Source organism: Cornus florida, unplaced genomic scaffold (genome assembly GCF_030987335.1).
Source record: "Cornus florida cultivar Cherokee Brave unplaced genomic scaffold, ASM3098733v1 CherokeeBrave_3.0.0_Hap2_Chr09, whole genome shotgun sequence".
Lineage (NCBI taxonomy): Eukaryota > Viridiplantae > Streptophyta > Magnoliopsida > Cornales > Cornaceae > Cornus > Cornus florida.
The window spans coordinates 95,521,585-95,539,784 of NW_026775579.1; the positions used below are offsets into that span (position 1 = coordinate 95,521,585).

Here is an 18,200-nt window from a genome sequence, read left to right on the forward strand (position 1 = left end):
CAAGCCTCCTCTCTCTCCAGCCATCCAAATTCAATCCCTTCCACCCCATCTTCCTTTATTTTCCTTTATTTCCTTCCTTATTTTCCATCTTCCTCAACATCCCATTCTCCATTACAAAGAACTTAATTCTCTCTCTCTGTCTCACTTAATTCTCTCTCTCTGTCTCACTTTCTCTCTCTCTCGCTTGTTTGTTTCTTTTACTTGTGTCAGAGAACTAAAATTTGCCTTTTGTCCTTGCAAGCAAGAGGCCCCTTTGTGTCAGAGAAGAAATCTGTAAACTCCAATCCCAGTCAATTCTTGTCAGAGTTAGTTATACTAGTAGAAGCAGGAGAGAATCTTCAGCTAGCATCTCCACATCAATACACAAAACCCTAAATTCACCATTTCTCAACAGCTATCAACCTTGTTATATATACACACACACACACACACACACACACACACACACCATGTATCATCCCAAGGGACTTTCTTCAAAAACTAGCTCTTTCAAAACTAGGGTTGCTAGAGTATTTCTCCGATCCCTCCTGCGAATTAAAAAACAAAAACCCATCTTGAAATCTTCCAAGAACACGTATGTGCGCAGTCAGAAGATAAAGATGGCTGCCTATTCATCCATGGCTCGCGCTGTTGGGACGCGGAGAGCTTGGAGCCGGGCACTCCTTTTCAAGCTTCGAGTGAGACAGCGAGCCGGTGCGGTGGTGAGAAGGAGATCATGCTTTGGTGGAGAGAAGAAGAGGGTTACAAAGATTAATAAGCCCTCCGGAGATCAGCTCAACCAAGCTGAGAAGCTTCGACGGCTAGTGCCCGGCGGTGAAGCTATGGAGTTCGGAGACTTGTTGGAGGAAACAGCACATTACATAAAATGTCTTGCCACCCAAGTTAAGGTCATGAAAAGTATTGCTGATCATCTATACTCTCCTCCAGCTTAATTGATCCATCAATTGAGTATGATCATGCTACTCTACGTTTTGAATACTTAAAAAGAAACATGAGACACATGCGAGCGAGGTACGTGTTGATCATAATATATATAGAAGAAGAGATCGAACGGTAAGTTAATTTTTATACCATGAAATTAATAGTTTATAAATATATATGTATGGTTTGGTCTTTACATGCATTATATACATATATAAATATATATTTATACAAACTGGTTGTACATAGTAGAGACTTTCATGTACATAGAATAATCGATCTATCCCACGGTTGTACATATTTGATCTGTGTGTTTGTGTTAGATTTTTAGAAATTTGGGGCAAATGGTCTGAATGTTAAATTGACAAATGCTGCATATGAAGAAATATTAGTCCGGTTCAATTAGGGTTGATGGTAAGAAGGTGATATATAATTATATATATATATATATATATATATATATATATATATATATATATAGTTGAGGTGAATTAATGACGGTGGCTTTTGATACCTGTGGTTTGAGGGGTGATAACGGCCGACAAACAATTAAAAAATTTCCTATCTCTGCAGATATTATTGTATTCATTCATGGATTTTCATCATTAATGTTCAAATATATATAATCAATTCTGCTGCCGTGTCGAATATGTCAACTCACAACAATAAGAAAAAAAAAAAATTATTCTGTTAATAATATATAGATCAAGAGTCTATATTGACAAAAAGGTTTTTTCTTTTTTTCTTTTTTTTTTCGGTATATGACCATATTGACAATAAGGTTGATATATACTTTGATCATGTTAGTTTCATTTTTTCAACTTCTTCTTTGAATTGGAAATTAATCTATGGCTGATCCAACTTCTTTGTTGCATGTTTTCTCTCTCTCTCTCTCTATATATATATGTATATATAAACTAATCTGACCTGAAAAGCATGGGAAACCCATGTGTTGTCCGTTTGGCTAGCAGAACAATTGCCTTTTGATGATTAATGTCTGGCTTGGTAAGGGAAAAGGAAAAAAGAAATAAAAATCATTCAGAAAGAAAAGGAGCGGAAAACAAGGAAACTATTCCCTCTCCATGTATACTTTGTGACTCTGCAAAGGAATGTTTGCTTTGGACAAGAATGAAAATGGCAAGGCTGCACATGGGGTGGGTCCACCATTTCTCTGATTGAGATAATTAAGGGCCCACTAATTAAATTAACCTTCTAGATACATGGGAACATCTCTAATATTATAGTATATTGTTAAATTAAACCCACTGAGAGGGTTGCAATTGTATACATGCAACACCGATTTATAATTTTCACTAGGTGTTTTCATATGTGCGTGCGTCTGAAGAATAAAAATAAAAATCACTAATTTTATATTTTGACGTACATTACTTATATTACACAGTATATTATACACCTAGTTCCTAAAGAGAGATCGATTACAGGAGAGTACGTAATATATACTTTCATATGTTTTGCATGCTTGGTGAGAGAGAGAGTCTTGAGCGCACACAGACACACACACAGATATATCATTTCACCACAATGCTGGAATTGACGTGCAAAAAAAACTTGGTCTTCCGTCCGCGTGCATGCCATGTGATTTTGTCCAAACACGCTCTTAGTACTGTCACATGGATAGACAGACACTTCGTTCGAGTTTGTGAAAATGACTTCAATATATATACATCTGAATATTCTATATATAGAACATGCTAGATTTTAAGATCATGTCGATCTTATGGGTATGGTATATGTAATCTACGTGAATTTTGTCAATTAGGACCACGGATATATAAGACATATAAGTGCATGCTTGTTTTCCATAGTTAAACAATTTGTTCTTTAATTTAAATTCAACAGTGTATTTTTCAATGCTGAAAAAAAAAATGTTATTTTTGTCATTACTTTTATAGTTTCTTCCTTACCAATTGATATGTGAGGTAACCTTCTCATCCTCAGAGAGAATGGGAGAGATTCGAGCGCGAGCATGGGCAACCGCATGTGTTTAATTTACCATTAAAAAAAAAAAAACTCTAAAAATTAAGAGTGACCCTTATTAGTGATAAAAGAAGAATTATAGAGTAACCAAATAAGAAGAAAAATTAATTTTCATGGGAAATGTAGCGGGCATGGAGGATGACCAAAATTAACAATATATGATGAAATTATTAGAAATGATTTCTTATAGGAGAAATGATTTTAATTGAAAAGAATGAAAACAGAGAATTCACGTGTGATTCCGTTCATGGAAGCCATGGATGATGATGATTTCTTAGCAAATGAAATGCTGCAATATTAAGACAAACTCATCTCTCTTGATTTCTATTATGTTACTTTATTTTTGTAATTTTATATAATATATTTACTTTAATTAGGAAGGAGTTTTTTTTTTTTTTTTCCTTTATAGTATTATTTTTAAAATTTTCTAATTATGTGTATGCTTTCAGCCCTGTTTATTCTTCTTTGCATGGCTTGGTTCTCCACTATTTTTTCTACACATAATCGATTCACAGAACGTGATTGCTATGTATGTGTACTTTCATATACGTGGTCTTTTGTGTTTAATCCCGTAAGAACTGCATTCCAATCATGGATGGATTAAGGTTTTATGATCAGAAATCTATCTGATCGATTTATATCACAAATGAATCATGACTGGATTGAAATGGAGAGCTTTCTGATCATAGAATAGAGTATGCGCCCACTAAGAACTGCTTGATCAATTTCTTTTAAAACTTTGATAATAAACATACTCACACACCTATTTACCCGTATAGAGACTTAATATTTGTGCCGTGAACCATGCAATACATATGTGCCTTAATTAAGGCGCGAAGTCTTGATTCCGGTGGACAAATTAAGATATGAATAAAGACTAGTGGCACTTAAAAAAAGAGATGATCATAAAACCATTCTTAATTAGTAATGTACATTAATTACAATGCATCAACCATGCATTACTGGCATCAACGGCAATAAGAGTACGTCCATTAGTAACTGATATATATATATATATATATACCTAGAGAGAGGGAGAGGGCCATGTACTTCCTATACCAAGTTGTGAAACCAGAATCGGAAAATACCAAGTATGAATGCAGGTACTATTAACTGACAACACATACACACGTCCAAAGGCACACGCACATATATACATAGATTGCATATATTAATGATTATTACATTTACAATTCATTTGTGCCATTTTCAAGTCGGCCACCAAATTTCAAATACAAGTGGGAATTAAATACACACACAGACATATATGCAAGTTCTTAAAAAAAAAAAATTAAGGATAAACATATGATAACATAAGGCTATGTTGGCAGCTGTCCCATTTATTTAATTTATTGGAGAGATAGGTACCCTACTATGTTAAGCATGCAGTCCAGCATCGAAAGGTACCCCGGTAGCCGGCAACCACTGATTCCCGGAGATGAACCCGCCCACCGTGAACTTTTCCGCCTCAGTAGTAGCGAGAGATGCATGGTAGCCAGGCCACTGAACCCTACCAGAAGTGGATGACCCCGGCCCCGAATTCATATACTCCCCATAAAACAAGGATTTTAGGGCAAAGTTACCGGACCAAGGAGCCCACCCTTGTGGATGTATTGAGTCATCCAAAAATGACTCCATGATCACTGTCCTCGAATACGCTTGCCACGGCCGTCCGAGAAACGTTTTGACCTGAGACTTGGCCGGGGCTAGGTCAGATGTTGCTGTTATTTTGCAGTTGATTATAGATATGCCGGTGTTCTCATTAGGGTCAGCTCGGCCTTGGGCGGTGATGAAGTTTTTCTGTCCAGACATGGGTTTTCTAGGGTAAATGTTGCAGTTTTGGAAGACCACAGCTGAGTTTCCGAAGATGAAGTCCACTGTTCCATAGATATCGGTTTCGGCGTAGAATTGGCGTTGGGAGTGGGTGAAGAGGGTGTCTTGGTAGCCGATGATGGAGCACCGGTAGATCACCGACTTATCCGATCCCACAAGGAGAGCCACGGCTTGGTGCTTTGCCGGACCTGCGCTGTTCATGATTGTGATGTCTCGAGCCATGAATCCATCGCCAATAGCAGCTGAAATATATATATATATATATATATAGTGAATGAATGGTCAGATATGATGATGCATATTTACAATTCAAAATAAAAGTTTAAAGTAGAAGTTTTCGGTGTAATAGGACTTGTGGTTCCTTTCCAGGAAGAGATTGATGCATTTTCCTTAGTTGCCAGATAAACAAAATAAAAAAAATAAAAAAATAAAAAAAAGAGAGAGAGAATAAAAGAAAAAGGAAAAAAAATGGAGAAGCATATGAAAGAAAAAAAAAAGCTTCACTTTCTTTGCCTTTTTTTCATATTGTGTTGAACTTATGCTATATTCGGTCTAGAATTGGAGTTTTAGAATTGAAATTGGTGAAATTAAAAAAATAAAAATAAAAATTTAATTCAATTTTTCATAACTTTAAACTAAATTTTTCTTTAATACACCAATTTCAATTTCAACAATCCAATTCTATACAACTCAATATAGTCATTATCTTCCTTCTTCTTCGTTAGAAGTTAATTCAAAGTTCAAATCCTACTGAAATGCTAGTTAGTGTGTATGAATTGATAGAATTTGATTTTAACTAGTTAATTAAATGACAAAAAATTAAAATATATTCAGCCAGACTCTATCAAGAGCAAACTTTTTCTAATGCTTGTCATGTTTGAGTCACACTTTATCTTATATAAAAATATCATGAGGCAGTTTAGTGGTATCTAATAAACCTTAATTTTAACATATATATATATATATATATATATATATATATATATATATATAATTAATCATTATTGCCTCGTCCTTTTAAGTCACACTTCTAACAATTTGACCAAAGAAATTTATATATATTATATATATTAAAATTTTGTGTTTAGCTAGATATTTTATATTAGTGGCAAATAATGAATATATATATAAGATTTTGAATATAAGTACACATTGATAAAAAAAAAAATATGGGCAATGTTCATTATTTGCCACTAATATAAAATATCTAGTTAAATACAAAATTTTAATATATATGATATATAAAAATTTCTTTTGTCAAATTCTTAGAAGTGTGACTTAAAAGGACGAGGTAATAATGATTAATTTAACCTCATTTGACTCTTCTTACACAGTTAAAGAGAAATACAAATATTATATTTTTTGTTTTCAAGTCAACAAGTCAATTGATGTTGGAACTTTAAAATGTCTTTTACTGAGACTTTTGAAACATTAACGTCTTAGGCCAATAGATTGACAAAGATGTTCTATGTGACTATTATCCAAAAAGAATTTTAAAAATAAGAAAAAATTGAAAATAATGAATAAAAATAAAAAAGAATATTTTTTTTATGCAATAAATAACAAAAATAAAATAAAAATTTCTTACAAACAGTGGCAGATTTATATGTTGTCCATCCGTCTTTGGAATTTCTACTACCCACAATGACTGTTTTGCCCTTCCCATCGCCCACTAACATAACGTTTTTCTTTGAGGCGGGAATCTGGAGGTTTTCACTATAAGTCCCGGCTTTCACGTAAATTACACTCCTGCCATCGCCCGCCAATGATGCCAGTGCTTCACTGATGGACATATGCGTTCCACTTCCATCCTTAGCCACCACAACCTTCACTCCAATCTCCTCCGTGGAAGCTTCTAGAAGCTTCCTCTCTGGCATGGACAACCAATCTGGAAACCGGTCAGACAGTAATCTCCGGCCACCACCACCACCTAGGTTAGAATTTTTTTTAACCCCTTTTGTATTGGCAGACATGTAAAGTGCTAGTGAGATGCTTATGAAGTGACTCAAATTTTGTGCCGCACCAACCACCATGCCCTTGTCTACCTCAAACTTGTAATCTTGAAGGCTTTCCATACATGTTGCTTGATTGGTAAGAGCAGCACTAAGCCATGTCTGAACATCATCAACTTGGAAGCCGGTTTTATCCCGGTTGAGCACATTACTGAGCCGGTCCAGACTATGATCGAGCAACTCGATGCAGTCATTCATGCCAATGACCAAATGGGCACGACCCTTTGGGTTCATCTGGCTGCTAAGACTGTGAGCAAGGGCTCGAACTGCAAGGGCTCTAGCAGATTGAGCTCGACCCTTGCTGAATTGGACGGAGAGATCGAATAGTTCCATCGGAGTTTTTTGGAGCACGCTTGTTGTTGATGATACTAGGGCTGAAACACAAGCTTCTTGGTAGAGTGTGTCATTGCATGCATTAATAGTGGCTGGTCTAGAAATATGGGACGTTGGTGGATATATATAACGTTTAGCACTGGACATTTTGGTACTAAAAAGCATAATGAATAGGAAGGCTAAGCATCCCGACAACATGAGTTTGTTTCTTCGTCCTCCATGAGAGGTGCTTAGTCTTTCATACAAGCTCATGCTCAACTGTATAGAGAGGGAGATATTTAGAGAGAGAGAGTATGATAATTAAGAAATTATAGGACTGAGAATATATAATAAGAATTGTTTTCATGCATGCAAGTGGTTGTTTCGATGTCTCTACCAAGAGGGGTATAAAAGATAGGTTCAAAGTTTGTGGTGATTGTGAGTGGGGGTGCACTCCTTACCCTTGAATAGGCCATGACAGCTGTGACCTTAAGTTTTTGATGTGTGAGTCGAACATTATATGATGGTCATTATTTTGTTTGCAAATGGCGGCAATTATCACAATAATAATTTGTACTTCATTACATTTAAAAAAATTAATCTATGATCAGGACTTTGATCACAGGACCATCCAAAATTAAAAGTTGTTGCAACTAAATAATTAATGAAAATAATTTGTTTTTTGTTTTTGTTTTTGTTTAATTTGGGTTAATGAGAACCAAATTAATATCGTTTGCATATATAGTCTTAGGTGATATATACCACATAGAATGTAGATTGTTAAAGTGCTCGGTTAAAATGAAAAAAAAAGAGTAATTTACATAGACAATAACGAAGCGAAAACTAATATAGATTGAAATAATATACTAAAAATAATTTTATAGGAATCATATCGTATAATAATAAAATAAAATTGGAAAAGAGAATAATTAATTAAAGTGATGGACCCTATTCATTTGGGTAAAAAACAAGTATGATCACCATGATTTAAAACAAATTTCATTTACCATTATTAAGAAGAAAATAATAATAGTAATAATAATAATAATAAATTTTAGAGGTACGACTTTCATTAATCTTCAAAGTTGAACAAAGATTGTTATCACTAGATTCGAGCTTAAATATAATACTGCAAACCAAGTAAATAATATAAACTCAACATATAAATAAGAAAAGTAACTAAGGAAATTTACTTCTTTTTATTTTGACCTTTCTCTTCATTGGTTTCCACAACTTTAAACATTATTATCATTATGATAAAGAAATGACACTTTCATTTAAAGCTTTGAATTTTCTATGATCATATACATGTGGCAGACAATAATATAAACGAAAAGTCCTAATACAAAAGTGTTTTCAAGATTTTCTTCTTTCTTTCTATTTCTGTCGGTTGAGCTAATATTTTAACGGACCATATATATATATAATAATAAAGAGATACAAAGGGCCCAAGAGAGGCCAAGAGGAAAAAGGAACACAAAAGGCCAACCCAAACAGGGAAAGGCCAACCAAATTAAAGAAGGTACATAGTAGCCAAACTCAAAAGAGGGGAACAACAACAACAAGGAAGAGAATCCTCAGCAACAATGTGGAGGATAGCCGTTGCTAACGGCGTTAACCGTTAGAAATGGATGTCCTAACAATTCCGGTAACTAAGCTGCTTCCAGCCCTCTTGATACTTCACCTCTGTTCACTGATCAGGAGGGAGTGGTGGAGGACGAGCTGCGATTGGAGAATAAGACCATTCCAAAGCAAATTGAGAGTAGGAATCCTTATGGCGAGATCTTAGAACTTCAGCAACTGAATTACATACAAGTTGTAGCACAAATGGTTGAGAAGAAGGGGAGGATCTAAATATCCTATTGTTCCTTTCCTGCCAAATGTGATACACCATGGAGGCAAGGGCTAAACGGCAAATATCTATTCTGGGGGAAGAGTGATTCCAGTGGTGAGCAGCCCAGAAGACAAATTGAGGCCAACTTTCACTTCTTGTGTAAAAACAACATTTGTGTTGAATGAACTTCCATAAGGGGGAGACAAATTCACAATCAAAGAAAAGGTGAGAGTGTGAATCGGGTAAGGTTGAGCATAGGTGGCATACATTAGCAGAATCAAGATAAGACATACATTTGGAGTCCAATGTGGAGAGTTTGGATTGATCCACAGAATCATTTTGTGTTTAGGGATGGCCATGGAGTTCCATACCAGGTTTGACCAAGGTACAGCGTAGTGGGCTCGGGAAATGGCTGCTATAGTATGCTTAAGGCTATATATAATATATAAGGCTATATTATATATTGCATAATATGCAACTTAATAGCAAAAAAAAAAACAAAATATGATTCAAAGCTTTGGATTTTCTATGATCATATACATGTGGCAGACAAAAATATAAACGAAAAGTCCTAATACAAAAGTGTTATCAAGATTTTCTTCTTTCTTTCTATTTTTGTCGGTTGAGCTAATATTTTAACGGACCATATATATATTATATATTGCATAATATGCAATTTAATAGCAAATATATATATATATATATATATATATATATATATATATATTCACTATAAACAACGGGTTTTTGAAGATAACATTTTATTAGAAAACCTAACTGCCACAGGTGATGAGACATCCTATGGTAGCGACCCAAAATCTAGACGGCTGTTAACTTTCGGCAAGCATCACACACACACACACACAAATAAAAAAATAAAAATAAAAATAAAAATAAAATATTGTATGCTTGCTTTTAATTTACATATATGAAATTTGTAAGCCGCTGGATGAAGCTTGTGTAAATCATCATTAGAACATCTCCAAGAATATTGACAAATATATATGTATATAATTATAATGCTTTTGTAGTTACTAGCCCACACCAATTAATGACCGTTATATATGAGAGTATAATTGTCACTATGTCAATAATTTTCTTTATATAATTATATAATGGTCATTAAAGAAAATTATTGAAGATATAATTGTATATATCAATAATTTTATTTATATAATTATTTAATGGTCACTACATAAAATTATTGAAGTGATAATATATCAATTATTTTCTTTATATAATTATATAACGGTCATTGAAGAAAATCATTGAAGTGATATATATCAATATTTCATAATTTATATATACCGAACAAAAAATATTTCTTTATATATAATGGTCATTAAAAAAAGTGTTTTTTTTCACGACAAAAAAACTTTCACTGATTAAGAAGAATTAAAATCAGTAATAAGTAATAACCAGCTCTTTAATAATATATATATATATATATATATATATATATATATATATAACAATTTCTACCCTGCATGACATACTATGCTAGACGATGAGCTAATCCGTTCTTATTACCCACTAAAAGAAAACTATTGATATCTATCCACTTCAACAATTCTCTTTAATGACCATTAATATTACATATGTATAATTTAGTGCAAAGGGGGTGGTTGTTAAAAGGATAGAGATACTCTTGCAAAGTCCACACATGCTTGAACAATGGTTAACTGACATACGAGTTCCGATTAAAAAGAAAATGACGGAAAAGGGTTAATTATTTAAATCGAATTTGTTTCAAAATTGATCGAGGTAGAAATTGAAAGGAAAATGAAGAATAGTTTAACCTTTAAAATAGAGTAAATCCATCTTTTGGAAAATTGACGGAAAAATAATAGAAAAGTGAATGATTTTTCCATTTAGTCCCTATTTATCTAAACAAATGAAATTTTTGCTTTGCCGTTACAACATAAAATAATCATATTTTTCTCTTTTACCATTTTTTTCAAACTTGGTATGGTTTCTATAATTTATTTCTTTTCTCTCTTCAATGATCTAAACAAAAAAAGATACTTCCTTTGTCTTACAAAAAGTGTTTCTTTTTTAAAATCTAATTTTTTAAGGGTGTAATTTTTATATATTTTTTATTTTAGTACAGTAGTAAGGAATAAATTTTCAAATGTACTCTTTTATATATGGTGGGTTCAAAAACTTTAATTGTTTTTGTAACTTCAAGGCAATGAGTGTAAATTAAAAAAATTTAAAACAAAAGTACATTGAATTTTGTATTGGGACAACTAAAAATGAAAATGTAGATACTTTTTGTGGGATTGGAAGGAGGATTAGTTAGGAAAATTACTAGGAGTTGGACTATTAGACTTTGTATTATTAATACAAAAGATTAAAGAAAGAGATTAATTAACGGTGGAGTCCATACTCCCTCTCTCGCCAAATATTTATCTTTAACATGATTCTCTCCATGTCCCTTTTCCACGAAAAGATATCGGGAATACCAATGATTTGGTATGTTCACTCAATTAGAAATTTAGAATATACCATTCAATAAAATAGGTTTCTCAATTAATTTGAATGGTGTATTTTCATTAAATAAACAAGCCATATAACATCTTCGGCTCTTAAAGTAAGGGTTTGTGCAGAAATAGTCTTTACTTTTTGAAAATGTGCATTTCAGTCCATAAAATAATAAAAAAAATAAAGGTGCAAATAAGTCCATCTGACCACTTTTTTTTGTCAAAATTGACATAAAATAAATTCAAAAATCCTATTATGCCCAGGTTAAGTGCAAAAAACTCCTCTCTACTATCGATATAGTACAAAATAGTCCTTATGTGGTATAAAACCCCTCTAAACTATCAATTTTGTGTAATTACCCACATATTCGCATAAAAATACAATAATACCATCTCTAATATAAATGATATAATATTTAAAAAATTAGGCAATGTAAAATTACCATTTTAGATAATTTATTCTTTTCTTTTTCCCCATATATATATATATATATATATATATATATATATATTTGATTGATTTATAGGTGGTGGTGGTAGAAGGTTTAGAGGCGCCCAAGGTGATAGAGGAATAGGAGGAAGTGACCGGCTTCGGAGGAGGAAGAAGCCTCGGAGGCCCCATAGGTGGCGGCGGCTTTAAAAGTCGTGGTGGCAGTAGAGGTGATTGTGATACCCCCGGATTTTCGAATGCGGGTTGGCCAGGGCCACGCCCGAATACTCGAGGATATCAAAACAAATTGATAATAAACGAACACAGATTACAAAAGAATAAAGAAGAATAAATAAAATGCTGACAAGAAACTAAAATGATAATCTAATAATAAACCTCATAAAATATTTCCATTAGTTAATAAACTCTTCTGATACAACTGATCCTCCAAAATACAACTCGGGAATCTATACTGTGTGGACCCCTAAAAAATCCAAACTAAACAAATGACAGTAATCTAAAACAGGAAACTGAATCATAAAGGAACTCCTATGTAGCATCGGAAGAATGAAGTAGACTGATCCCCGCTCAGCACGAACAGCCTTTACTCGTGACAAGCACCTGAAAAATAATGGTGGGTCAGGCCCACAAACAAGTTCTACTCTACTACAGTCCAAGCAGAGATCCGATACACGTATACATCCTAGTCAATCCAACAGTAACTAGTAGTCCGTATATATATATATACACACTAAAGGAACCTCACTAGACTATAGGGTTGTCTCAACCTGAATAGTAGGCAACATGCAAAACGCACATATAGTGGGCATGAGTACCTAGACCTACCAGGGTACACAACTACACTATATCTAGCTACACATCCCTGGCGATATACGCGCCCTAACCATTGATCCTGAGACTCAAGCTCATATCATAGCACCATACTTATATATATAAAATCTAGTAACCATCCTGTCCAGTATAAATTAATCCTCCATAAGTCATTCAACTTGTTCAGCTGACCTGACTTGAATATAAGTAGGACTTAACATTTTAGTTAATCCATTCCCTTATATAATAAATTAATCCTGCATAAGTCATTCAACTTGTTCAGCTGACCTGATTTAAATATAAGTATGACTTAACATTTTTGTTAATCCATTCCCTTATATAAAATAGGTAGGACTTAACTGATAAGTTAATCCATCCCTAGAATGCCACCGTCCCATACCGGTGCATTAAACCACACAATCCAATAATTGATGTAACAATTAAGGAAATACATCAAACATTCCATAAATAACTATGATAAATATGATATCAAGTTATCACATAATAGGAATGACTTATTATTTCTTTAAACTTCCTATATCATATGTCCTACACAAACTGAATCTTATACATGACGATATTTTATTATACCGTTAAATAAGGATTATCTATATCTAATTCATCCTACACATTTAATCTTAATTGCTAAAATATTTTAAAAGATTAAATCCATTCGTTTGTTTAAAACATTCAAATAGCAAGCATCATTATGATTGAGTCTATTTAAATTTATTAAAACCCAAACCTAGTCCCTATTTAATGTTCAGGAATCCTAGGCATGTTTCTACGTTCCATCATTCCACATATATGAAAAAAATACATAATTTAAACATGTAAAAATTCACATAAGAAATCAAATCAAATCATGCATTTTATCAATTCATAACAAAAGAACAGATATGAACCAATTTCATAAAACCTATGTTCTAACCCAATTAAACATGCATAATTATTTAATTTTATGTGTTTAATAAATCCTGTAATTTTCTAGGCATGTACAGAAACACGAATCAAAGGGAAAGAGATAGAAGAAGAACTTGCCTTAAACCTTCGGACTGAAAGTTAAACTTCTTCTTCATTGATCTTCTCTCTAAAGGGTTTTCTCCTCATTCCTTCCTCTTTCTCCTTCTCTCTCTAACTCTCTCTCTCTATAATATATTACGTGATATATTTTCACTTATTTTTCAACCTATAGTTGCGTATTTATAGGCTAAATAATAACCCTATTCTTTTTTCCAATCCAAGTCAACTTAATAAAGAAAAATAAAAAAAATAAAAAATATTAAAAAAGTAACTTAAAATATGTTACGTATATAATCTATATATATCCTTATTAATTAAATAAAATATATAAATCAGATTATTTATTTATACTAAAGTTACCATAATATTAAAAAGTAACTTAAAACATGTTACGTATATAATCTATCTGTATCCTCATTAAATAAATAAAATATATATATCAGATTATTTATTTATACTAAAGTTACCATAATATTAAAAAAGTATCTTAAAACATGTTACGTATAAAATATATGTATATCCTTATTATATAAATATATAAAATATATACATCAGATTATTTATAATACTAAAGTTACTATAATATTAATAAATTACTTTCCTTTTTATATATATGTATATACATATATATCTATATATATACATATACAACTATCCATGGGTAATTATCCATACCCATCCAACCTCCTATCCAAATAGTTCATGAGACCCAATTAGTTAGCCCATTACCACTAACCATAACCATAAAATAAAATAAAACATTTAATCATTCAATTTACAATTAATTATAATTAATCAAATACATCATTTAAGCACATAACCTAATTAAACAATTAACACATAGACAAATACAAATAATACATAGACACATAATCAAGTAATACCTAATTCAATTAAACACATAAACAATTAGTATAGACAAATACAAATAATACATAGACACATAATCAAATAATCAAGTAATACATAATTCAATTAAACACATAAACAATTAGTCAAATAATCAATTAAATAATTAAAAATATAATTAAAATAAATAAATAAATACCGAGACTATCCTTTTAAAATTAGGGGTATTACAGTGATGGCCGAAGGGAGAGGAAGGGGCAGAGGCAGCCGTGGTAGAAGTGATGGAGGGAAAGGCAGAAGGGGCTTCGGAGGAGGAATCAAGAAGCCCCGGAGGCTCCCGAGGTGGCAGTGGCTTAAAAAATTGTGGTGGCGGTAGGGGTGATCATGAAAGGGAAGGAAGGGGCAGAGGCGGCCGTACGTGGTGGTGGAATGTAAGGAGGGAGTAAAATAGCGGTTGAGCCTCATAACCATCGCAGAGGCCCTCATCACCGCCGGACTGTACTTGGCCAACCCCACTGACCTCTTCTTCAGAGGTGGCAGAACCACTCTCGTCTGGAACCATCTCATGAGGTTCACCATCCGCCGTCTCATCGTCGTAAAATGAGGCCTCAACCTTAATTTCACCGTCAACGTTAACCAAACTCCGGTGGTAAGCTCTTATCCTTACTAGACGGCAAATACCAGCAAATCCAGACCCTTCTCATCAGTTGCCATATCACCGATGACACATTAATGGCGTCACGAACTCGCTGTCCTTCATCGTCGCCAACAGCCATCAACAGCTGGGTTTGTGATATGGCTTTGTTTGATGACACACTGAGTTAACTCAATAGATCGGCGCTAAACTTTGGCTATGGGGTTGAATTGAATGGCCAGAATAAACATAGTGATGGTGGTGATGGAGCGTAGGAGAAAAGGGTAAAATAGGAAAAGAAAATGGCAAAATAGGGCTTTTGAATTTATTTATGTCAATTTTGATCAAAAAATGGTCAGAATGACTTATTTGCACATTTTTTAATTTTATGAATTGAAATGCAAATTTTCAAAAATAAGGGACTATTTATGCATAAACCCTGTATACCAAGGGTTTTTTTGCACTAAACCTATAAATTTATATTAGAGAGGGTATTAATGTCTTTTTATGCGAACATGGGGTAATTGCACCAAATTGATAGTATATGGGGATTTATACCACACATGGATTGTTTTGCACTATATCGATAGTAGAGAGGGGTTTTTTGCACTTAACCCTTAAAGTAAAGGTGCATGTGATAATATTAATAGGCTAACCACTACTTTTTTTTTCTCGAAAATTCAAACAAAACACAATGTGAATATTTACAAGAAAGCAATTAAGTCCAGAGCTTGGCAATCAAGCTCAAACTACTGTATCAATACACAAAGAACCAATAACCTAACGGCTATATATTCAAAATGAAATATAACTGAAGGTGGTGAATATTGGAGTAGACCTGTCAATAGAGCGGATCCTGGTCTAGATTTGATTCGATTAGTTGGATATGGCTAGATTGAAAAAAAAATTCGATAACCCGATTACGATTTGAATCCAATAATCCATTAGCTTAACAAATCAGATATGAATTATGCTGATTCGATCCGATAATAATCTGATCCGATCTGAATAAAATTATATATATAAATAATTATTTATTAAAAATTTTACACACACACACACACACACACATATATCAATACTCCTATCAAATTTGTATTAGAGGTAACCCAATTTTTTTTTTTTTTTTTTAAAAAGTCACAATATTATATATACAATAGTGTGGTGTTCTTACCTACATACTAATAAATCTCTATATATACTAATAATATCATACTCTTTATTCATTAACAAAAAAGCAATAATTTTTTTTTTTCTTTTCCTTTCATATTTACCTTATCTTTTGTTTTATATTTTTTTTCTTATAATCATTGTTTTTTATATTCTCTTTTGACATTAATTTATATATATATATATATAATTATTAAAAAATCTACATTTTTATCGGATCGAATATCGGATTTGGATTAACATACAAAATATCCGTCAAATTATCGAATCGAATCGAATTAACTAAAATACTTATCGACCAGCTAGTCAATTCTAAACTATAACAATCCAATCTGTTTACGAATCTATGTTGAAGTGAGAATACAAAATAATGTATATATACAAAACACTCCTTTTAATTAGCTAGTTGGGCTAGCTGGGTTAACCAGCTAGTCAATTCTAAACTATAACAATCCAATCTGTTTACGAATCTATATTGAAGTGAGAATACAAAATAATATATATATACAAAACACTTCTTTTAATTAGCTAGGTGGGTTAACCAGCTAGTCAATTCTAAACTATAATTTCTATTGCACGGCTTATTCAAGTAAGTAGTATTTGCTTACTGTTTAGTGAGGGGTAAGTGGTTAATTTCAAAGGTAGTTCCTTCTTGTTGGTTGCTAAAAGGACCAAATTGATTGATTGAAAAGTGTTTGGTTCTAATTCTGTAACTCCATCCAAATTTTTATATATATAAGGGGGAATGAAGTTGTTTCACCATCCAGGGTCCTATATATATTTCATAATTATTAATGCGCCTTTGACGCACACATCTCATAAAAATATTTTATTGCATTCTCGTATTTAAAATATAAAAATAAAAAAGAGGGGAATATATATGTAGCATCTACATACATATATATAGACACAGTTATTATTATTTATTTTTATTTTTTCACGGTGACAATATAGGACACTTCTCCAATTTTTTTTTTTTTTTTTTTTTTTTTTTTTTTTTAATTATGAGATTTGAACTATCAGCCTATCCCTTTGGATTTATGTATGCACACGTGCATAGCTTTTTATTTTTATTTTTATTTTTATATTATTATTATAATATATATATTTGAAAAAAATCACGTTAGGATCAAGTTGTGATAATTGTGTAATGAGTATTCTATTTCAATATTATATTTCTTAATCTAGAAACTCACACACCACATGTTCCTATTGGGACGTGAATTCTTATGATACTTTTTGAAATTTTAAAATAAAAATTTAAAGATTTAAGTATTCACATAAACAAAGTAGGTGCGTTAAAAAAATTTAACTCAAAATTTTCATTTTTCTGTTATTCAAATTCTTAAATGTTTAAAAATTCCTATGGTCTTTCCCTTTAATGCTTTTTCCATATAACAAAACAAAGTCTTGAGAAACATTTTTTCCTTTCTTTATTAATGTAACCAATATTAAAATCATTATTTCTAGTTTCTTGTCATGATACTGCTTCAACCATGATTATGATTATGGATTTGTGGATATTGAAATATGATTGTGGATTTGTGGATACTTTAATCACAATGGGCCGTTTCTATGCAAATTGGTTTATGAGGTTAAATACTTCGACGTTAATAAATTGGGTTGAACTGAACCAATTTATTTATATAGCTCATAATATGATTAAATTTGAATCCCTTATCACCTTAATTAATCGCATGGTTGGAAAAATCAAACGGTTTTATGAAATCATGAATTATATTGATATAACAAGTTTCAAATATAAAAAAACTAAAGTCAATTCGGATAATATGATGAAACTTATTTACAGAGACATTATATATATACTTTTTATATATCTGATATGTGACGTGTTATATTTGTGTGTGAC

At 32.2% G+C, this 18,200-nt stretch overlaps 2 protein-coding genes across 2 annotated transcripts; one reads left to right on the forward strand and one right to left on the reverse strand.

The window, feature by feature from the left end:
* LOC132275392 (transcription factor IBH1-like) lies at positions 1–1,228 on the forward strand. Its single transcript, XM_059776863.1, has one exon. The coding sequence runs from the start codon at positions 450–452 to the stop codon at positions 930–932; it is 483 nt and encodes a 160-aa protein (XP_059632846.1). The 5' UTR covers positions 1–449; the 3' UTR covers positions 933–1,228.
* A 2,821-nt stretch (positions 1,229–4,049) lies between these two features.
* LOC132275391 (pectinesterase-like) lies at positions 4,050–7,419 on the reverse strand. The gene is made up of 2 exons (XM_059776862.1): positions 6,341–7,419; positions 4,050–4,994 (listed from the first exon to the last, which is right to left on the reverse strand). Exons 1-2 carry the CDS (start codon positions 7,347–7,349, stop codon positions 4,297–4,299), a joined length of 1,707 nt encoding a protein of 568 aa, XP_059632845.1. The 5' UTR covers positions 7,350–7,419; the 3' UTR covers positions 4,050–4,296.
* Positions 7,420–18,200: the final 10,781 nt, after the last annotated feature.

What these genes read in the sequence shown, in the direction of transcription:
- LOC132275392 (XM_059776863.1), top strand. Translation starts at nt 450, where the DNA reads ATGTATCATCCCAAGGGACTTTCTTCAAAAACTAGCTCTTTCAAAACT.
- LOC132275391 (XM_059776862.1), bottom strand. Translation starts at nt 7,349, where the DNA reads ATGAGCTTGTATGAAAGACTAAGCACCTCTCATGGAGGACGAAGAAAC. An exon ending in ATATAAATCTGCCACTGTTT is followed by an intron (nt 4,995 to 6,340) that starts GTAAGAAATTTT and finishes TATATATTTCAG; the next exon opens with CTGCTATTGGCGATGGATTC.